This window comes from Coloeus monedula (assembly GCF_965178545.1).
Source record: "Coloeus monedula genome assembly, chromosome: 7".
Classification (NCBI taxonomy): domain Eukaryota; kingdom Metazoa; phylum Chordata; class Aves; order Passeriformes; family Corvidae; genus Coloeus; species Coloeus monedula.
Window position 1 is genome coordinate 16,952,050 of NC_138787.1, and position 20,375 is coordinate 16,972,424.

Below are 20,375 nucleotides of genomic sequence, written 5' to 3' on the forward strand. Positions count from 1 at the left end.
TGCAAAATGAACTAAAAACTTCCTTTTTTTTTTTTTTTTTTTCTTTTGTGATGCTCTCAGTTGCTTTCCTAAGCAGTGTTTACAAGCTGGGGGAAAAACCTGTTAGTTGTTACACAAGATGACTTGTCGTGAAATAATAATTTAGGTAATTATTGTAGTCTTTTTGTGAAATGTCAGGAGATTATATTTCTGGGATTTGGGTTGTGTTTTGTTTAGTCAGTTCAGCAAATGCTGTTTAAATCCAAGTATTTTTCTTTTTTCTCTGCTTCCTCACTCCAGTTTTCAGGCTTTCTGCCATTCAGAAACAGAAGGGTGGACAGTCTGTAAATAACTGTTGCTTTAGATTGTTTCTGCAAGAAGCATCTGTGCATTTGTCCTTTCTCACACAACACCACTCTTCAATTCTTCTGCTTAGAATTACAGTTACTAGAAAGTGTGTTGCTGTTTTCCAGCAGCAATTCTCTCCCAGAAAGGAGGAAGGGAGGGAACACAACTACTGCAGTGGACCACTGAAAGCAGTAGGTCCTTTATGAAAATGTGGAAAATACCTGTGTCAGGGGATCTTTAAAACTCCAAATTTGGAGAGTTTGCACAGCTTTGGAAACAAGGATAAAAAGCCTGTTGCAATTAAGATTCCAACATATATTGTGTAAACAGTGTTTGTCATTATCTTGCCTGCACCTCATGGATGGGGAGAATTCTTATCAAATTATGTCAACATGTGTGTATGAGTCTGCAAGCATGACTGTGCTTGTGCACTTATTTCTGCACGGCTGTTACTATTCTGTAAAAAGTTGTTCTTACTGATTAGATAGAACTTCAGTTCTGTTGAAGAACTTTGTGAACCAAAAGCATAATTAAATTGCTTTAACCATGTGAATAACACAGTTTGAGAACAAAGATGTTCTTTCTCAGGTTACGGAAATTTACTTTGCTTCATTTTCACCCAAATAAACCTGTGATTATAGCTCTCTTTGTATAGTTTTTTCTAAAATATGGAGAAGATTGTTTAGTAATTGACTCTTACATGTGCTTAAGTGTGTTGTGGTTGTGTTTTTTCCCTTAATAAAATAGATAATATATTAAAATTTACTGTTTCTATTATTGTTCGTATAACTTTTACCAGAAAGGATTGAAAATACATATGAAGATTAAGGCAAGTGGTCGGAAGTATTTGTCTTAATAATGAGGTGACTGTTAGCTGTTTGTAAGTAGGTCTAGAAGTTGTTCTGTGTTTGAATGAACTGCCAGTTTAGAGTATGTGCCATGGGCAGTCTGTGTGGTACAAGATCCCCCTTTAGTAGTCAGTTGGACTAGAAAAGTCCTCCTTTTCTAGGAGCTCCAGTTGGTACATGCTCATCTTAGGAGCTGACTAGGTTTCTGATAGGCTGGTAGTGTAGAAGGTCTAGGAGATGCTTTTTAATAATGTAATCTAGAAATGCAAAAATGATGCTTCTGGAACACTTGTATTGTTTGTCTTGAAAGTATTATATGAAAAATTGTGACAGCTGTGGATGTGGGCTATGCTCTGATGATGTTTTAAATATCCACGTGGTGCATGAGTCTTCACAGCTGAGAGGTGAAATGTCAGCTGAGGTTTCCACAGCAATTTCAAGATTGCTTTTATCATGAGGTTTGAGACCACTTAACTGCAGAGTATTTCTTCTGCTTAAACGTCATCACATTAACTTTGTAATTACTTTTTCTTTCTGAAACAGGAGGGAAGGACAGGAGAAGTGGCCTCATTCTGACAATTCCATTATGCCTTGAACAGACGAGTATGGATGAGCTGAGTGTCACACTAGACTACCTTCTAAGTATACCAAGGTGATTTGGAAGGCATTCTGTTCAGAGCTGGGTTGGTTTCTTTTGCAGTTGTAGAAGGGATCTTTCTATTGTTTTTAATTTTATTTGCTCTTCTATACCAAATTAATTTTACATAAATGTTTGTTTAGAATTTGATACTGTCTGACTGAGTTAGGAACACACATCCCAATAAGCTAAGGGATATGTACTAAGGCTTGTCTATGTCCTTTTATGTCCTTATGTTCTCCTTTCTTGGGATAGCTTTTTTCATAATTTCTTTTTAATGACCATGCACTTAAATTGCTAAGTAAATTAATGAGCCATTCCAATCAAACTCCTAAGCTTGCAAAGGCAGCATTGCTTATTGCCCTTTCTGTACTTTGTGCCTAAGCTTTGTAGCTTGTACAGCTTCAGTGTGCACTGAGTGTAAAAATACACAGTCTTACTGAAGTTAGCAAGCAACTCATGTTTAAAGTTAAGGTACTGTTTAAATGTGCTGAATGACAGCTTGAGTATCCTGTCATCCATAGCTTGCTGTAAAATCATTGTTGTTGAAGTTCAGTGCATTTGCTACTGCAAGCTTACAGTGACAGTTTTTGGTCCTGGCGTAGATACCTGCATTTCTATCTTCTTAAGATCCAGGGATTGTTCTTTTTCATAATTTTTTTTTTTTCCTCTTGTGCCTCTGCTTTATAAAGAAATGAAGCCTCTCAGATAAATGCTTGCTTTTGTATCTTTTCAAATTTCTCTTCTGGAAACTGGACAACAATGGCATAACTAAAGACATCCAGTGTACTTTGCATGTTGTGATCTATAAATGTTTATAAAATACAGTTAAAGGATCCAGTGTTGGGGTTGTTTTTGTAGATAAGACTTTAAAAAATTCTGATTGGTGAGAGAGCAGTAAAGAATAATTTCAAATTAATTAAAAGTACAACATCAGTAGGTATATGAGTATACTGCACAACGTTTTAGTTGTGTAAGTTTCAGGGTTTTTCAAACAGCTTGTTGTCTTTTGTAAAGTGATGAAATACCAAATGGTCATCCACACAAGTCCTATCATTGACTTAAGGATTTGGCCATATTTACGGAACAGATGCAGGCATTCTTGTTCTAGTAAGCATTAATTATTCCACAGTCTCATCCTGATGTATGTCTTTACATATATCAGTGTAACAATAACTGTCTAAATGCTGAACCAAAGCGCTCTTTGTACTCAGTAGAAACTGGGAAATCTGTTTGAAAGTGAAGTCAGTGTTCCCACATTTAATGTTCTGTTTGTCAGTTGTGGAAAAAATGACCTCTCTTCTCTGGTGGCAGTATGGAAAAATCATTGTCATTTTGGTTTGTGTGTTGTTTTTCAGTGGGAAATACAAACTTTTTGGCCTAAGCGCTTCTCATTTTTGTTCTGGAAAACCTGCTGAACAATGTTTGGGAAAAAGAGGGCTGAGGGGAGGGATATTGTCCCAAACCCAGATAGCTGTCCAAGCAACATTAATACTACTTTTTTCCCCAGTTCTTTGTGTAAGGTAACCTAATATGTTTAACTTTTAATTCAGTTGTGCATGATATAAGACATAACTACAACTGGTTTGGGACCGTCAGTCTAGTGTGGATGGCTGGCTGTGTCCACTATTTGAGGGGCGTAGCTGCTTGAAGTGTCTTGGGTAGAATTTCTTTGGAGTATATGTGTGAAGCCATCCTAAAACTTCAGACAACTTATTCCTAGTGTTTAAGTCTACTGTTACGCCCTTCTTTGATGGAATTTAAAATTCTCAGATTCTGGAGAGGTCTGTCCAGAACTGAAGAAGAATAATAGTGGCAATGTTATGCCGTTGTCTGTTCATACTGAAGTTTGCTTCCTTTGTTATATTCTCTCTATTGTGGCTCAAATCACCAAGCTTTTTATTTTTTATTTTAACTTGCATACAAACATTTGCATTGGCTGAACTTTCTAGAAGTGGTAGGTCACTTCTGAATTTGATTGGTTGTGTGTTTTGTTGGGTTTCAGGGTTTTTAATAGGTTTAATAGTAGAGGAGCAGATGCTGATACTGCTAGATTCCAGTAAGCCTAAGGAAGTAATGTCTCAAGATGCTGTAGTAACACTCTTCACCTTATTCTTAAAAGCAGTAGTAGTGTGCCTTTTGAGTTGATTTTGATTAAACATTGCACTCATGAAGCCTAAATGTTTGGACTGCTTCCAGAAAAATCATGTGTGTAATCTTAGAGGTTTCTTAAAACCAAAAGCATTCATGGACTGGCGGCCAACTTTGTAATTATTTTTTCCTTAACAGAATAGTAAAGTGCCTTCCTCCCCCCATCCCCCCCCCTTTTTTTTTTAAACTCTGAGATGAATTTGTCTTCCACCCATACCTGATGAAGCTCAGCTTAAACATGAAATAAATAACAGTTAATTTCTTCTTGTGAAACATAATGCTTACTGTTACATGCTTTGTTTTTTTGTAAGCTAAGGAGATTACAGAAGTAGCTTTGTTTTGTAATTGCAGATTTGGGAAAGATTACGTAATACTTTCCTACCTAATGTAAATGTCATGGATTTTATTTACTTATAACTTTGCCAACACAAGAATTTCAACCTGGGACATGATATCTAGTGTGCTAACTAATGTTGAAACATGGGCTCACTTTAAAGTCCTCTTCTGGATGGTCCTGTGCTGGTCGTGGGAAGGTAATACTTCCCAGCTGTTGGTGATATCCAGAGGTTGCTGCCACCACTGAACGTTATCCAGCCATTGTTGTGAGCACCTTGATGCCAGCTTCAGTTTGAAATGAGCTGGAGAGGTCTGTGGAAATGCACAGAGAATGAGGAAAGTTTTCGCTATTTTCTACCATTTTTTATTTGAGCAGCACCACCTTTGAACTTTTGGCTTTGCAGCTGTTTTCTGCAGGTTTTGGGGGGGGGTGTTGGGTGATTTTTTTGGGGGGTGTGTTTGGTTTAGTGCTTTTTTTGGGGGGGGGTTGGTTATTTTTTTCTGTAGTATACACAGACTCAAACCTTCTTAGAACAAAAAGAGGTGATAGCAGTCTAAAATAGTCTGTCTTGTAGATCTGTAGACAAAGCTTGTGTCCTGTAGAGGCTTTTTTTCACTGCAGTTCCTAGCTTACTTGTTAAGGATAGAATTTAAGCATGCTTAGATGGTTTCCTATTAGGACATGCACAAAGTGATATGTATCCTCAAATCTTTGCCAATTCAGAAGTAACCTTGTGAAAACTGACATCCCTTTGTCTTCCTTATGACACTGTAAATTGATCTCTTTTCTGAGAATTTTGTGAGCTTAACAGTTATGAGACCTTTTCAGGGTTGCTACAGTTTAAATAAATACTTGTACTATGAGATATACTTCAGTGCTACTTAAAAATTTTAATTTGGAATATCTAATAATATGCTGGAGCATTAAAATTGGAAGTTATTTATAAGTAAGTAAACTTAAGGTTTGTAAGACAGTGTTTCTATAAGGAAAAAAGCTATGTAGTTGCATTTTACAGGAGGTTTGAAATCCAAAGTCGTGGTATGACACTTGTTAGAGTGAATTTTATGGTTTTTAAGTGTTTTTCTTCTTCTAGTGAGAAGTGTAAAGCCCGAGGATTCACTGTGATAGTGGATGGCAGAAAATCTCAGTGGAACGTGGTAAAGACGGTTGTATTAATGCTGCAGGTAAATAAATATTCATACAATCATAGTTGACTGATCAGTTTTATGGATGTGAACCAAATGGCTGTGTTACTGTAGTGGCAGTAATTTCCTTAAAATATGGTTCTGTGATGAGTTCTGTGCAGGAAGAAATTCTGAAAAGCAGATGTTATAGCTCACTCAAGTGAGAGACAAATTCTTAATATGATGAGAACACACAGTTGTAGACCTTTTTCTAAAACAGTTTTAGTTAAAAAAATACAGAAATATACTCCTGGCATTAACCAACTATGAGCAGTAGGAATGTGTGCAGGGCTGCAGGTGACACAGACACTGCAGCTGAACAGGTTTTGATGCAATATATGCTGTACTACAAGGTTTCCTTTGCAGTAGGATATAGTTGACTTTGTTGTGGATCATAATTCCAATCACTAATTATGTTCTGAATACTATAAAAAGTAGGAGAAGAAGAAAAGTGACAATTTCCAATAAAAAATAATTCTAAAAAAATATTTTAACTCTTCAGAACTGTGTGCTTACAATAGAGTCCTATTTCTGCTGTATGGATTATTTTCTGGTCTCAGTGGTCAAAGGAAATGTGAGATACGGCATTTCTAACACATTAGAACACTTGGACTACTGCCTTTCTTACTGCACAGATGATTTCTCTTTATCAGAGCAGTTTTCCTCTCAGACTTAAGTGAAGCATCAGAAAGTATGTCAAATACCAGTTGTTTTTTTTTTAATCCTGCTGGGTCATTGTTGTTTCTGGATTTTGAAGTCTGTGTCAAGGTGTCTTTCACCTATTCTTGACTAGGACGGTTTTCCTATTAATAGAGTTACAGTATTTGAATCCTTTGTGTTCATATTATGATCTTGACTGGGTTTTGCTTCAGCCATGGTGTGATTGTGAGGTTCAGTGGGAGCTGCAGCTAGTGGGGAAGGTCAGCTCTTTGCCCAGGCTCTTATTTGCCTGACTTCCTGGCAGCACTTGTCCTGCCTGTGCAAAGCTTGCAGAAACATGACTTGCACATTTGTATCTTGAGTTTGAGAAGGAAGCAATAAAGATTTTCTTGTGTGAATTGATCACTTGTGCAGATCACATGAGATTTGTCTGCTTCATTGTACGTAGTACTCAAAAACATTTCTGTGTTCAAAATATTGTCTACTTCGAAATCGTTTTTGCATATTCATTAAAATGGTGCAAGAATGAATTGGAGTTTTTTGTTGCTGATTTCTTTAACTTCTTTTGAATTAAGTTTTTATAAATAAAATTAGGTATTTAAAGAGAAATCCCATGGATTGTGCCACCTTTATATCACTACTCTGATTATTTAATTTTTACTTACTGCTATAGCTGTTAAGTTTAGAGTAATCAGGAGTCTTTGTTCCTTGATCTATAGTCAGTGTGACAACATAAAATCAACTTGGTAGATTTAGGTTGAGAAATGTTTTTCTGGTAGTATTTTAATGAGTTAATATGTTGAAATGTCAATATTCAGCCTTTTCATTCTAGCCTAAGCAGTATGTACTAATGAAGTAATAGGATATAATCTTGGCATGTGATCTGATAACACATGTACAGCTTTTTCCTAACTTTATGATTACGATTGCCTTCTGCGTAGAAGCTAATATTGGTGGAAGGCTTTGTTTTTAAAATCTCTTTTTCTTTTTAATGAAATACCATAAATTAAATTAAATCTAGCCAATAATTCATTTTTCTGTATTAACACAGCATAGACTAATGGTTTGTCCTTAGGACTGGGAGCAAAGAGGTTATATTTTCTTTTCAGTTGTGACCTAGCTTTGCTATGAGTCTAGCACAATCTGTTACAATGCAGGATGGTGCAAGTATGTGATGTAGATGAAGTATACTTCAATTTCTGTCTGCAATTTTTAAGTTCTTGTAGAGATGATGAAATCTAAGTGGAATTCACTTCTGTGGTAAATGAAGGTTTAATCTTGAATGTTTTACTTATTTTTTCATTTGTTTTACAGAATGTTGTTCCAGCTGAGGTGTCACTTGTTTGTGTAGTAAAGCCAGATGAGTTCTGGGATAAGAAGGTTACACATTTCTGCTTTTGGAAAGAGAAAGATAGACTTGGCTTTGAGGTATGTTGAGCTTTTGTCTACTTCAGTCAAAAACACTGTTTCTGAAATTCTGGTACAATTGGATGGCAACTAAAGTGTCTTTAAAATAGTTATGTTCCAGATGCTTTGGGGATAACCTTAACAAACCACTGTGGCTTTTTAACTTTTTCCATTTTTAATGAGACTTTCTTCATTTAATATTCTTAACTTCGAAATGTATGGCATTTAGTTCTTTGCTTAGCAAGAAAAGAAAGCTATTTGATACATATTGTGGGTGTTTTGAGTAAGAAACTGTTGTGCAGGGTTTAGTGTGAAATTTTTCATGACTTCTCTAATAGACTGTAGAGATGTATGGTGTCACTATCAGCTGTAGCCATTCTGAAAAACATCTTGTTGCTGTTGCATGCATCTTCTCTGATTTTGTGAGTTCTTTGACATCAGTTACAGATTACAGATCCTTTGCCAAATACAAGCTGACACTGTTCTGAGTTGTGAGGCAGAGTGTATGTAAGAGACTACACGTTAATGTTAGCAGTTCCGTTGTTCTATCTGTCTGGGAGGTTAATGGAAACCTCAGTTTTCCCTGTTTTTTTAGAAAATATCTGTTTCATCAAACTTTCCACTCATTTTTTAAGCTAATCTTGTTTGAACTACAACAGGCATGTAGCATGCAGCCCACGGTGTCTTTAATCAAAAACATGAGTGTGGTGGTGCCCACTTGTATAAACTAGCCTATTGTTTGGAGCCACATCCAAGAGAATTTGAAAAGCCTCTGAACTAACCATCTGTACTCAAAAATATGATTTAAGAGCTGCTGGTTAGAAAGTGGCTTAAGTTTGCAATGTTCAGTTTCACACGGATCTTTCACAACGGAAGGTAAATGTCAAGAGTCCAGAGAGCAGCAGTAATAAAGGTAAAGCCCCTCTTTAGAAGTCCTACTGTGTGATTTAGGCTCTCTCTTCCCATCTACACATCTGTAAATAAAGTGCTTGGGTAAGTTCAGGAAGTCTTTCCAGTTGCAGTATAAAAGTATGTTATATAGAAGTTGTTAGTGTATATATGATGGTACTGCTAGTTTGGAAGTTAGTCCTCTAGAAGATTTTTCTTGTGTTTTTCTTTAACATGACTCAGAATGTATTGTTAGACAAATAAGCAGAAAACCTACAGAAAATATGTCAACAATGCAGGGATAATTTTACATGACTGTGATAATAAAAGGATTATTTATTTCACTTTAAGGTTTGGCTGTCATTAAATGATAATCCTTTAATTTAGTAATTTTATGAAGTATGTTCTGTGCCAGTAATCATGTTGGCATTTTTGGCATAGACCACGGGAATTATGTAACTAAACCTTTTGGTTTCTGTTACTTGGTTGCAGTCAGGAAAACTGTTTCAGTAAAAATGACCCACCTTCTCTGCCCTGCAAATATTTGTGTCAGAGACAGTAGTGTGTCTTTCCTCTATTCCAAATACGAGTGCAGACCACTGATAAGGCTATGGAAGGCTCCAACTCATGCACAAATCTACAGCTGCATAGTTTTGCATTACTGGCACTAAAAACAAGCTACACCCAAATAATGTTTTGGATCACAGGTTAGATTTCTGTAACTATTAGCAAAATTCAGGATTGGTTTTGCACCAGTGAAATGATTATGAACTAAGAACTTTAATGAAAATATGAAATCTTTTTAATCACTTGGGTGTAATCTCATTTTATTTGAAGTAAATGCTGTGTAACTGTGATTTCTAATGGGGCATTGAATCTACCTCCTATTTCCTGCTACCTGATCTGTTCTTAATACCTTGCTTAATATTACCATATGAAGCCATTAATCACAGTGTCTTCCTTTCTGTTCAAAGGCAGAGATCCTCTGCTTCAGAGTGTGATGTGGTGATGATGAGTTGCAAAGCATTGAAAGTAAATGTGGGCACTGAGATCAAACAGTACTGGGTGGATAAGTACAAAGAGGTGGGCTGATTCAGCTGAGTAAAAGTTCGTGTGTTTATTTCTGGTTAGTGTTGGTTTTGGACCTGCCTCAGGACAACTCCCATTTGTCCTCCAGCAGAACTTTCTTCTGTAACTTTATTCCTCCCTTATTAGCAACCAGTTCATGTGTTAATTGAAGCAGTTTTATCTGGTCCTGTGCAATGCTTCATAAGAGGAGAGTTGTCTTAATTGTTACAAAGCTGTCTTTCAGCTGAAATGTTGCGTATATGACACCATAATACTTAATAATGTTAATGTTTTAAAAGATTGAAGGGCAGGATTTGAGTATAAAAAGTTCTGTGTTTTAGAGAGGTGAGAGGTGTTGCTTTTTGCTTTTTATTAATATACTCTACATAGTGTTGTGAAACTGATCACTCTTTTAGTAGATATGTGTTGTATTTGAGCATGAGCTTTTCATATGAGGACAATGAGCATAACTGGAAGAAAAAAATACCATAAAAATAGAAGAAATGTACAAATTTGTACACAATGCAAAATTGCCTATAGGTTAGTGGGGTTATTTCATACATGCCATTCATTTAAGGAGCTTAGAGGAAAAATAATCTCTGAGCCTGATTTAGGTATTAGATTACTACTTTGAAAATCAGTTTGTCAGGAGCAGGAAAGAAGAGGATGTGCTTGCTGTTCTTATCCTTGCAGAAATCAGGGAGCAAAATTTTAGAAAGTTCACTTATGATTTGGCGATAAGAAATCAAGTGCATTTATAAAATAAAAATAAGGCAAAAGAGAAAGGAAAAACCAGGCTTTAAACTACTAGGAATTAGTTGAAAAAATTGGAGTGTATAGCAGAAGGATCTTTGTAATCCTGAAGTCCAAAGTCTGAGTAGTTCTAAATGCTTCACACTTTTACTGTAGCAGCTGACAGCTCTAACTCTAGTAACAGTGTCAGAAATTTCTTATGATCATTCATCTGCAGCATCTGCTCTGGAAAATTTCAAGTCTCTAATTTACCTTTTAAGAATGATGCTAATAAGCAGAGTATTGCTCCAGAGAATAAAGAATGACTAACACTTTGTAGGAAGCACCTAATTTTTGTCCATTTTCAGTTCAGTGTTTTAAGACTGAGGCACCAGAATTTGCAGCTTTCATGGACTTTCCTAAAAAGGCATATAGGAGTTCCAGTTTAAATTGTTTATTTAACTGTTTTGGGGTTTGATGCTGGCTAATGGCCAGGCACCCATGAAAAACTATTTACTCATTTTCCTGTGCTATAGCTAAGCAGAGGAGGGGAAATTGATACTTCATTTTCATGAGTTGAGATAAGGATTATTGAAAAAAAAAAAAAAACACTTGAAGGAAAAACAGGTTCAAAACTTCGACAGTATAAAGAAGATTTATTATTAAAAGTAAAAAGGGTAATGAGAACCAAAGTGAACTTTCTGAACACCTTTCTTTCCCAGTCCCTCCCTCTTTCCAATGACCGTGCAAGGAAAGAAAACATGGGGTTTTGGTCAGTATTTCACTTCTTAAAAATCTTTCTTCAGTATGCTTAAGGAAAAGAGTTTCTTATGCTGTGCCATGGGATCCTTCCCACGGAAGGTAGTTCTCTGTGAACATTTCTAGTGTGGTTTTAACCTCCACAAGCAGCAGTCCCGCCCGAACTTGCTATAGCGTGAGTCCCTCCCACGGGTCAAGCAGTTTTCCCACAACTGCCCAGCGTGGGTCATTTTACTTCATGGGGTTTAGTCTTTTAAGGATGAGCTGTTCTAGTTTGGAAGTGAAGGCTCTCTTCCTCTATCTCTAAAGGCAAGGGTCATCTCTCTCTGACAGACATAGAAGTTTTGAGCAGTTTATCTCCTGCCCCCACTAAAAACCAGGCTGTGTTAAACCAACACAAACTGCATCTCTCTTTTCATCTGCGTGCATCTCTTGCTATTTTACCATGGAAGGCAATGGGTTCTTGGACAAATCAGGGAACCATCTTTGTGGAGCTGGAGCATGTAAGCTTGCGTTTATGTCGCATCCTGAATTCTGTCCAAAAAGAGAGTGTGTTGAAAAATACCAGAATCTTTGCCTATTTTCTTTTCTCTGGGATGTAAAAATGAGAGTGTGCTAATTACTGTGTGCCCTGGAGGGTGAGGGTAAAGTGAGCTAGTGGGTAAAACCACAAGTGAAGGAGGCCGTTCCTGGCAGTGGAGCCGACAGTTCATTTTGTGTTTATCTGGGTTCTGCCAGCTGCTCTTGGGTTTCTAGTATGACAGATTTCTATGGCACTGGCCAGATAAATATTTAACTTGTGTTTCTTGGTGTAATGTTAAAGAAAAGGATTTTTGTTTAGATTAGTGTTCCGTATTAAACGAATAACATCCTATGCTACTCAGTGTTTAATCAAATAGTGTTTCAAAAAAGGGATTGAAATAGTATTTAGCATCAAAAAGTAGGATTACTCTCCTCAGGAAGAGGTAGCCTTTGCTTTACAGTTCTGTGGCAATGAAGATCATATTTAGATTACACTTGTTTAAATTATATATTCTCAAGAGACAAGTAGATTGTTCTCTTTTGGAAAGTAGCTACTCCTTCTCAGATTTAGTAGTGTGGCTGCTCTGATATTACACACTTCAGAAAAAACCTCTTTGTTACTGAAATTTTACACCATCCGATTTTCAAGTAGCTCCTGGGTTTGACTCTGTGACATTTGTATTAAAGAACTTTTTCATTTCTTCCCTCAAGAAAGAAGAAAAGTTCAGATGGATATATTTAGCATTTTGGGGGCACTTTTACATGTCCCGTTGAATATCTAGAATTCCTCTCTCATCTTGACATCTGCCTTTATCTCCTCATAGATGATCAATGAAAATTGCAGAAAACAGCAAATGACATAGAGAGGTCAGCTTACTGCAAACAGTATTTAAAGCTTTTTTATTACAAGAGATACATGTTGCATGGGTCAAAATCATGTATTTTTGCTCCTGAGAAACAGAATGTTGCACTTAAGGCACAAGACTTTGCAGTCCATGTTTTTAGCTTTGTCTTTCTACTTTTGCTCGACAGTTCTTACAAAGGTTGTTTTGAATTTAGTATAAAATACAGCACTTCTGCCTTTCCCAAAGCACTGTTCTGAGTTATTTCTTTAAAGGCTTCCACAATGTTTTAGCAGACCAGTATTGTACAGAGCAAGTTTACTGACTAGAGTAGAGCAAGGATGAGAGCTGCTACCACTTTTCCAGGTTTTAAAAAGAACTGAGTTCAGATGATAAGTCCATGACTCTGGTCAGTAGCAAATAGGACATGTTTGAAACCTACTACCACTGTCAGCTTATTAGCTGTCCCTCTTGTCAGGAGTGGGTGGATCAAGTAAGAAGGGAAGCAAAGATTAAAGGATTCAATAATTTATGCTTTTGTTTGTTTGTTTGTTTTACCATCTGTTCAGATCTATTTGTTTCTCCCTTGGGAAATTTAAGCTGTTCATTTTAACATCCAGCTATAATCTGCTGTTTTACTTTGGATTAAGAAATCTGGGTTTTTTTTCCCTTTTTCTGGAATCAACATAGTTCGACTTGGAAAAAAAAGAAAAGCAAAAAATCATTTCAGTTACAAGCAAATGGGGTTCTTTCTATATTTACAGCTGTAAATTATCTTTGCCTGTGGTAATACGTTGAAGGATGAAATTCAAAGGCAAAGGTGAAACGCTAATTCATAAGGGACACCTTTTTTTAGGATCTGGTAGTTTGACATTTATTTTTACAGGAGGTCAAAGACAATTACTGTGATTGGATTTTGAAACATTTTGGGAATCTTGACAGCAGAAGTTTGCTGAGCTTGAAGTAGAATTAATATCTTTAAAAGAGAAGTGTCTTTTCGCTGTGCACATTGCATTTTGCAACATTTTTTTCTTCTTTGGCTCTTGGTCTGTGTACTTATGGACTATCAATCTGTAGTAGCTGATTAAAACATTATTTCTGAAGCTTCAGAGAGGCAAACTGAGCTTTTGACACCTAGAAAATATCAAAGCTAATTTACTAATTTAAAGCATACAGAGGATGTATGCCACTAGTTCAGGTTTAGAGCAGGTGATAAATTCTGTTCCTGTTCAGGAACCTTCATTTCTGTCACAACCTAGTCAAAATTTCAAATTTATGTTTATGTTTTGAAAAGTTCAGAGAGGATTTTAGCAGCTAGCCATGTGAACAGTCAATAAACAGTTCAAGAAAGAAGTGTTTTTTCAATCAGAAACCTAGAGAATGGATAGGTTTGGGAGTAATGCCTTAAGTTCCAGCAAGGCTCATTAATGAGGTGGAAGGTTTTGTTTTTCAAAATTTTTCTAATAAGATGTAAAAAATTTTGGTTTTGACCAAATCTCTTTTTTTAGGTGTTTCTTTTTTGTCAGAGGATTATTTTCTCATATGGCTAAAATATTTTTTTGTGCAGGTTTTGCTTTTTCAGGAGATTTTTTTTTTTTCTAAAAACATCTCTCTAGTGCAAGTTTACAAGGGCTATTCCATGCTCACTCTCTTTCCTGAAGGATCTCAGTTAAACACAAATCTGAAATAAGTGGTCTCAATACAGTCTGTCTATTTTGTCAGGCTATTTGGGTCTTTTTAGAACTTGTATTTCAGTAATGAGAACCAGCTGCCCTGTTTCCTTTAGTTCCCATACCAAAATGTCCATACCAAAATTAATTTTCTCCTTTTTTTATGAACTCATAGAGATGAATGTTAAAAATTACCCATAAAGTGTGCCAAAAGAAGGAAGAACAAAGGGGTTTTTTTTTCTTTTTTCTTGGACCTAGAATCATCTAGGGTTTGGGCTGATTACTGGCATTACTTAAAGAAGCTACTAGCCAATTCCATTTACAGCAGCTATGTACCATTAAGAGTACAGGACAACAGTGTATATTTGGATGTTGCTGAAAGGTTTTCCTCTGCAATAATAGACTGTTTGTTTGGAGCTGCTCTGAATTCTTTGGTTTCAGTATCTGTGTGAAAATGGAGCTGGAATAGAAGGCTCTTTCCAGTTAGCTCTTTCCACATACTCTTGTGCCTTGCAAGAGTATGTGAATGATTTCATGGGCCATGGAAATTGTCTTTCCTTTTTTTTTTTTTTCTTTTTTATTTCTGGCTATATATTGCCAATATGTATGCTTCCATAGAGAGGTTGGTTTTGGGTTTTTTTTCCACAGGGGTTATTCCAGGCTTAGCATATCAGGCATTGAAGCAAGCTGGGCTGCCAGCTTTTGGTTTAGGCTTATATGAATAAGGGTCATTCAGGAGCCTCTAGAATGCAGAATTTAGTTTTCCACCTAGCAGTGAACATGTGTTTTCCTGTATTCCCTGATGTAGCTGATGAGCTAGATTTGTCTCCTGGGTGAATGACTCAGGCTTTTAAGCATACTAAGATTTGACTTTTTGACTACTTATGGAAAGAGTATGGTTGATCCAACTTTTGCTGAGCATATTTGCACAGTAAATGCAGGCACTTTAATTTTATGGCATAAAATCACCTCTGGGACTGAAAGTATTGCCAGAAAGTGGTAAAAGTACTGTGTGCGTTGCAGTATGATAGCCTTCTACCATATTCACTAGAAATAGATCATGTGGTATATGACTTAGTCACAAAGCATCAGTTCCCAGCAGGAAAACAGATATCCAGGAAACACATTTCTTTTTCCCATTGTAAATACACAAGGTGGTAGAGATGATGCTCTTACAGGACTTTGCATGAGATACACACTGCGTCTCAGAGCTACCTGTCTCGTTTAGGCTCACATTAATCGCCAGCAGCCATATTTCACTTAAACATTTAGCAGAAAAATCTGAATCACAGAAAGATCTGCTCAGTATCCTTAGACACGTTTCTCAGATACTTAAGGAAAATAGAAGCATTATCTACAAGTTATCTATTTTATTGTTGCAGGTTATTTTAGTATCTGCTAACAAGCTGACGCGATATATAGAGCCATGCCAACTAACAGAAGATTTTGGAGGAACTCTCACCTATGATCACATGGATTGGTTGAATAAGAGGCTGGTTAGTTATCTGTATTTTGGGGTTTGGGGGTTTTTTAATGTCTCCTTCTTGAGCCCTGAAATTTTTATTTGTGTAGGAACTACAAAGCATATAGGAAATGGTCACATGTGTAGTAGTGCAGTTTGTTTACATGAATAGTCTTGTGATAAGTAATACTGCATTTACTCAAGGCATGATAAAGCTCATTTAATCAGTTTGTTGAACAAACCAGTTCCTAAATGAAGCTCTTCTAGTAACACTAACTCTAGAAGAGCCTGAGTGTATTACCATACATAGTCTCTATAAAGGGAAATTGGCTGCTGTAGGAGAAGACCAAAACAAAGAAAAAATACTTGGACTCTACAGATCCTCCTGGGTTATTTCTTAGGTCTTGGTTCCTGTGGACTAAGAGTTAGGCTTTAAGCTGTCCTACACCAAAACTTCTGTCAGTGCAGTTTCCCCAGTAGACTGTGAAACAGTAAATGTCTGGGAGCAACTACACCAATTAGTTATTAATCAGCACAAATTGTTTAACAACTGTTTGTGTGCATAGCTCTCCAGAATGTTCTTAATCTTTTTTTCACTGATACTTGCTTTTCAGTTATTTGAATAGAATTTTCAAAACAATATTTAATCTTCATTGACACAGCGTGTTCCCTTCCTGTGTAATCTGTTCTTAACATGTGTGTCTCCATCTAGGATCTTCAGGTGGGATCTCCAGGTGTATTGCAACTGCACCTGCCTTCCCCTGAAATTTTACATAGTCCTAGATAAGTTAAGGAAAGTTCATTGGCAGGCTACTGATTAATAATTTAATAACAGCAAAAAGGCCTGAAAGTTACTGTGCATGTCACATAAGGCACCCAGTTGTTCTCACTTCTGTTAAAAAGCAAAACCAACCCTCAGAAGTCAGATACAGAGGAACTGTCTGAACAGTGCTCGTTGTCTTGACTGTACAGGCATTGTTGTCTGAGATCGGAAGCCCCTGAGTTCAAAGAAACTGATGAGGATATTTCTTTTTATATAATCTTTCTGTATAATATAATACATTTTTATTTTAGTTTAGTTATTCATTACAATATAGTCCATTTTAATAGTGATTAGAAGCTGGAATCTTCACAAAATTGATTATTTTAATCATTTCAAGTAAGCTGTCTGGTAGTTGTGCAGCATGCCTTGATTCTCTAGCATTATTAAAGGCTTAAATGAAGATGTAGAAGAAATATGTCCATAAGAACTTAAAGGTTTTGCAGAAATCTCGATTTTTTTTTTTTTCAGTATTCATTTTATTCAGTGTAATACTTACTATCTGCCTAAGGAATCTTAGTGCTCTTAAGTGTTCCCTAACAAAATTTTGTATTTTCTGTTGTTTCCTCCCTACCATCTGAACGTTGGGTAATAATTACACTGTGTAGAGACTGAAGTATACTAATGGAACTACTGGATGAATTTGCACTGATGCCTTCAAATACAGATACCTAAAATTTTCGTTTTTTAAATTAAAACCTTCTTCTTATTTAGGTATTTGAAAAGTTCACGAAAGAATCAACATCTTTACTGGATGAGCTTGCCCTAATTAACAATGGAAGTGATAAAGGAACTCAACAAGAGCGAGAGAGGTGTGTGATTCACTTTTTGAAATCAATGCTTTTGGATGATAGAATTTCATTTGAATTCCAAAAAAATACTGAAAAATGATACACCTTAAATACTTTGAAATGTGTAAAGAAATTCTAAACATTTATAGTGTAGACTACAAAATACATGAGCATGTATGTAGATGGATGCTCATTTAAGTGATTACATGCACCTTCACTTGTGTTTTGATTCAATGAGTTGAAAAAGTAAGGACTTCACTAAGTGAAAAAAAAACTTTAGTCTTTTAACACCGTTAGGTAGTTCTAGGCTTAGCTGAAGTTTTTAGTGCTACTGTAATACAAATTTTAATAATGTGTTTGTTATTTTTTTCAAGATCAATAGATTTGAACTTCCTTCCATCAGTTGATCCTGAGACGGTATTGCAGACAGGTATAGTAAGTCAAAAAATTAGAATGTTGGTTAGTAAAGTGACATCATTCATTTTAGGCCCCAGGTAAAAGCACAGAGGGCACAGTTGTTATCTTACCTGTCTTCACAATGTAACAAGCTTATCAAATACTGTAATCTTTGGGTTAAAAGAAGTGAAGCTAAGAAATTGAAGAACTCCAAACATGTCTTTTTAAATATGTATTTTCATAATCCTACTAACATCTTTACAATATTACCGTAACTATTATGTTTAATTTTGGGAATGCTTTATTTCTGGCTGATGTCAATATATTTGCCTTATAGAATGGATTTATCTCAGTAGCCACCAAATGGTTACAATACAGAAGGCATTTTCCTGCACAATTCTGACAATTTGCATTAGTCTGGTTCTGAGCTGGTCATTTGTCAGAAAAGTGAAGCATACTTCTCTTCTTGGACTCTTCATTCAGCATTAAATGATTTGGGATTGTTCAAAATGTTGGGTTTAAGGTGAATTTCCCATTGACAATAAATTATAATAGTGCATTGATTTGGACTGGAATTTTTTTTTTAAGTTAGTGCCTTTGTGGAATAAGAAGTAATGCATAGTGTTAGGTGGTGATCAGAGTCCGAGTGCTTAGAATTTTTACCTTGTAGCCTCTCATAAACTAATCTGTGGATCACATATAATACTTGTCACAGAGAGCAACTGGCTTTACGTGCCCTCTATGTGAAATTTTAGCTTATCTAGATGTGGCATAATACTGGTTTGAGCTAAAATGTGAAGCGATAGTTTCATACTCTGGTCTTTTGAAGTTTTTAAAATCTGAAGTGTCTGTAGACAACATCACTAAATTTTAGCCTAATTGTGTGTCCTTGTCTAATAATATGATTTTTGGACAAAACAACACTTCCGTTTTGTGTAAACAGATGGCTCCTTAGCCCATTAGTTTATATGCATTCTCTGTTTTCTTATTTATGGTGTAATGAATTTTTTTTGGTGTTATATAGTTTCCTAACTTCCATGGGACTGGATGATCATTGTGGCTCCTTTCCAACTCAGCATATTCTGTGATTAAATCATGGGACTTTTAAGAGGCAACCTTTCTCTGTTGGAGTCACTGTATTGAAAGGCTGAGAAAAAGAAAAATTAAACTCTCCCCAATTAAATTTTCATCTCCTAAGGATAGATATGAACAAACTGAGGGTTTAGATAAAAGGCTTCTGTCTTCCATAACTACAAGTACTGTTCTTTTCGCAAGCTTCAAATCCATATATATAGTTCTTAGAATTTGATAAGAACTTAGTTCAAAAAAATGCTTGTACATGGAAAAATGGTAATCCTTTGCTGCTGAAACAGTACAGTAAAATTTCAAAATTACCCCAGTAGAACAAGCTTGTAAAAGTCTTTAAGCCTGTTTGCTCTGCAGCTATCTGTGCATATCTGTTTCGGGTTACAAAAGATGAAATCCAAGATGTTTGTTCTATAGTATGGCAAATGTGTTTGAATTCTTAAGACATTTTCATTTCACAGTAATATATGCTGAGTAATTTAAACTTGTTTGCTGCAATCTCCAAAGCCCTTGACATTTTGAATGTCTCAGTAATACCAGTTGAACTTAGTCTTCTTCTGTTTCTGCATTTTTCTTGAGGTATTACCATTACTTAAGTAGTAGTTTTCTTTATTCTTTCAGTGAACTGCCATGTTACTGTTTTAAGACCTGCAGAACTGATGATCTCCAGCTGGCACATTTTCACTTTCATGCCCACATCTCTTTAATGACCCAACACTGTTTTAACTTTTTCAATGAGCTTTTGAGGAACAAGTTGATGATCTGGGTTTACTTGTAGTATGGTGTTTACATCCCGAGAACTTTAACAAAACAATAACATTTTTCAAACAGTTTAAGCAGAAGCTTAAATAGTCAAAACATACTATTTTTGTGAATATGAAAGTCACTGCACTCTAGAGAGTCTGTACCCTGATATGATGCGTAAGAGCACGAAAAAAAGGCAAGACAAGTGAGAACAAAATACTGAAAAAAATAGTATTCAGCTTCACACTCCCTATGAAAGTGTTGTACTTGCTATAAAAATCCTGAAAGACAACTGAGGAATTATATAGTCAGGTTTTTAGTGCCTCCAGAGCATCCATTCAATATAAGAACATGAATTGCTTGAGAGAAATACTTAGGATGCTACTTACCATTTTGAACTAAATCAGAATATTTCAGAGTTTTTTAAGACTCAGGATTGTGCTTTTCCATTTTCTTTACATTAATCAATGCTATTGTCAATTTGAATGTTAGTCACAGTATCTCTTCTATATATCTGAAATATACCACGTTTCTTTTCTTCTCTTTTATGACTGATCCAGCCCCACAAACTGTGACCAGAGCTCTGCATGAAATTGTATCATTAAATGTGTGCGATGCATGAAAGATCACTAGCTGCAAAAATGCACCATTGATGGTTTAAAAGCAGACAATCTTACTACTAATTCTTGTGGTTTTAGTCTTTGAATCTAGATTAACCGCATCATTATATGTATTCTTAAAGGTCATGAGTTACTCTCGGAGTTACAACAGCGTCGATTCAATGGATCCGATGGAGGGGTCTCCTGGTCTCCCATGGATGATGAGCTGCTGGCTCAGCCACAGGTCATGAAGCTGTTGGACTCCCTCAGAGAGCAGTACACCCGCTACCAGGAAGTTTGCAGGCAGCGAAGCAAACGCACGCAGCTAGAGGAGATTCAGCAGAAGGTAATGCAGGTAAGCTCGGAGTTGTTCTTGAATGCTCCGAGGCAGAGCTTTGAGCTCCGGCCCCAGCCTGTGCTTTCTGCAAACTAAAACTCGGAGGGG

The 20,375-nt window shown here is 36.2% G+C and overlaps 1 protein-coding gene across 5 annotated transcripts in view; it reads left to right on the top strand.

Annotated features, from left to right (window-relative positions):
* SESTD1 (SEC14 and spectrin domain containing 1) overlaps positions 1-20,375 on the top strand; it is a 51,594-nt gene that overhangs the window by 14,005 nt on the left and 17,214 nt on the right. For 4 of the 5 annotated variants that reach the window (XM_082284889.1, XM_082284891.1, XM_082284892.1 and 1 more), the window contains 7 exons: positions 1,719-1,827; positions 5,394-5,484; positions 7,459-7,572; positions 15,415-15,528; positions 17,029-17,126; positions 17,480-17,535; positions 20,074-20,285. In XM_082284889.1, the coding sequence (XP_082141015.1) occupies positions 1,719-1,827; positions 5,394-5,484; positions 7,459-7,572; positions 15,415-15,528; positions 17,029-17,126; positions 17,480-17,535; positions 20,074-20,285 (794 nt within the window). The remainder of the gene's footprint in view (positions 1-1,718; positions 1,828-5,393; positions 5,485-7,458; positions 7,573-15,414; positions 15,529-17,028; positions 17,127-17,479; positions 17,536-20,073; positions 20,286-20,375) is intronic. The other variant, XM_082284893.1, reaches the window with a different exon arrangement.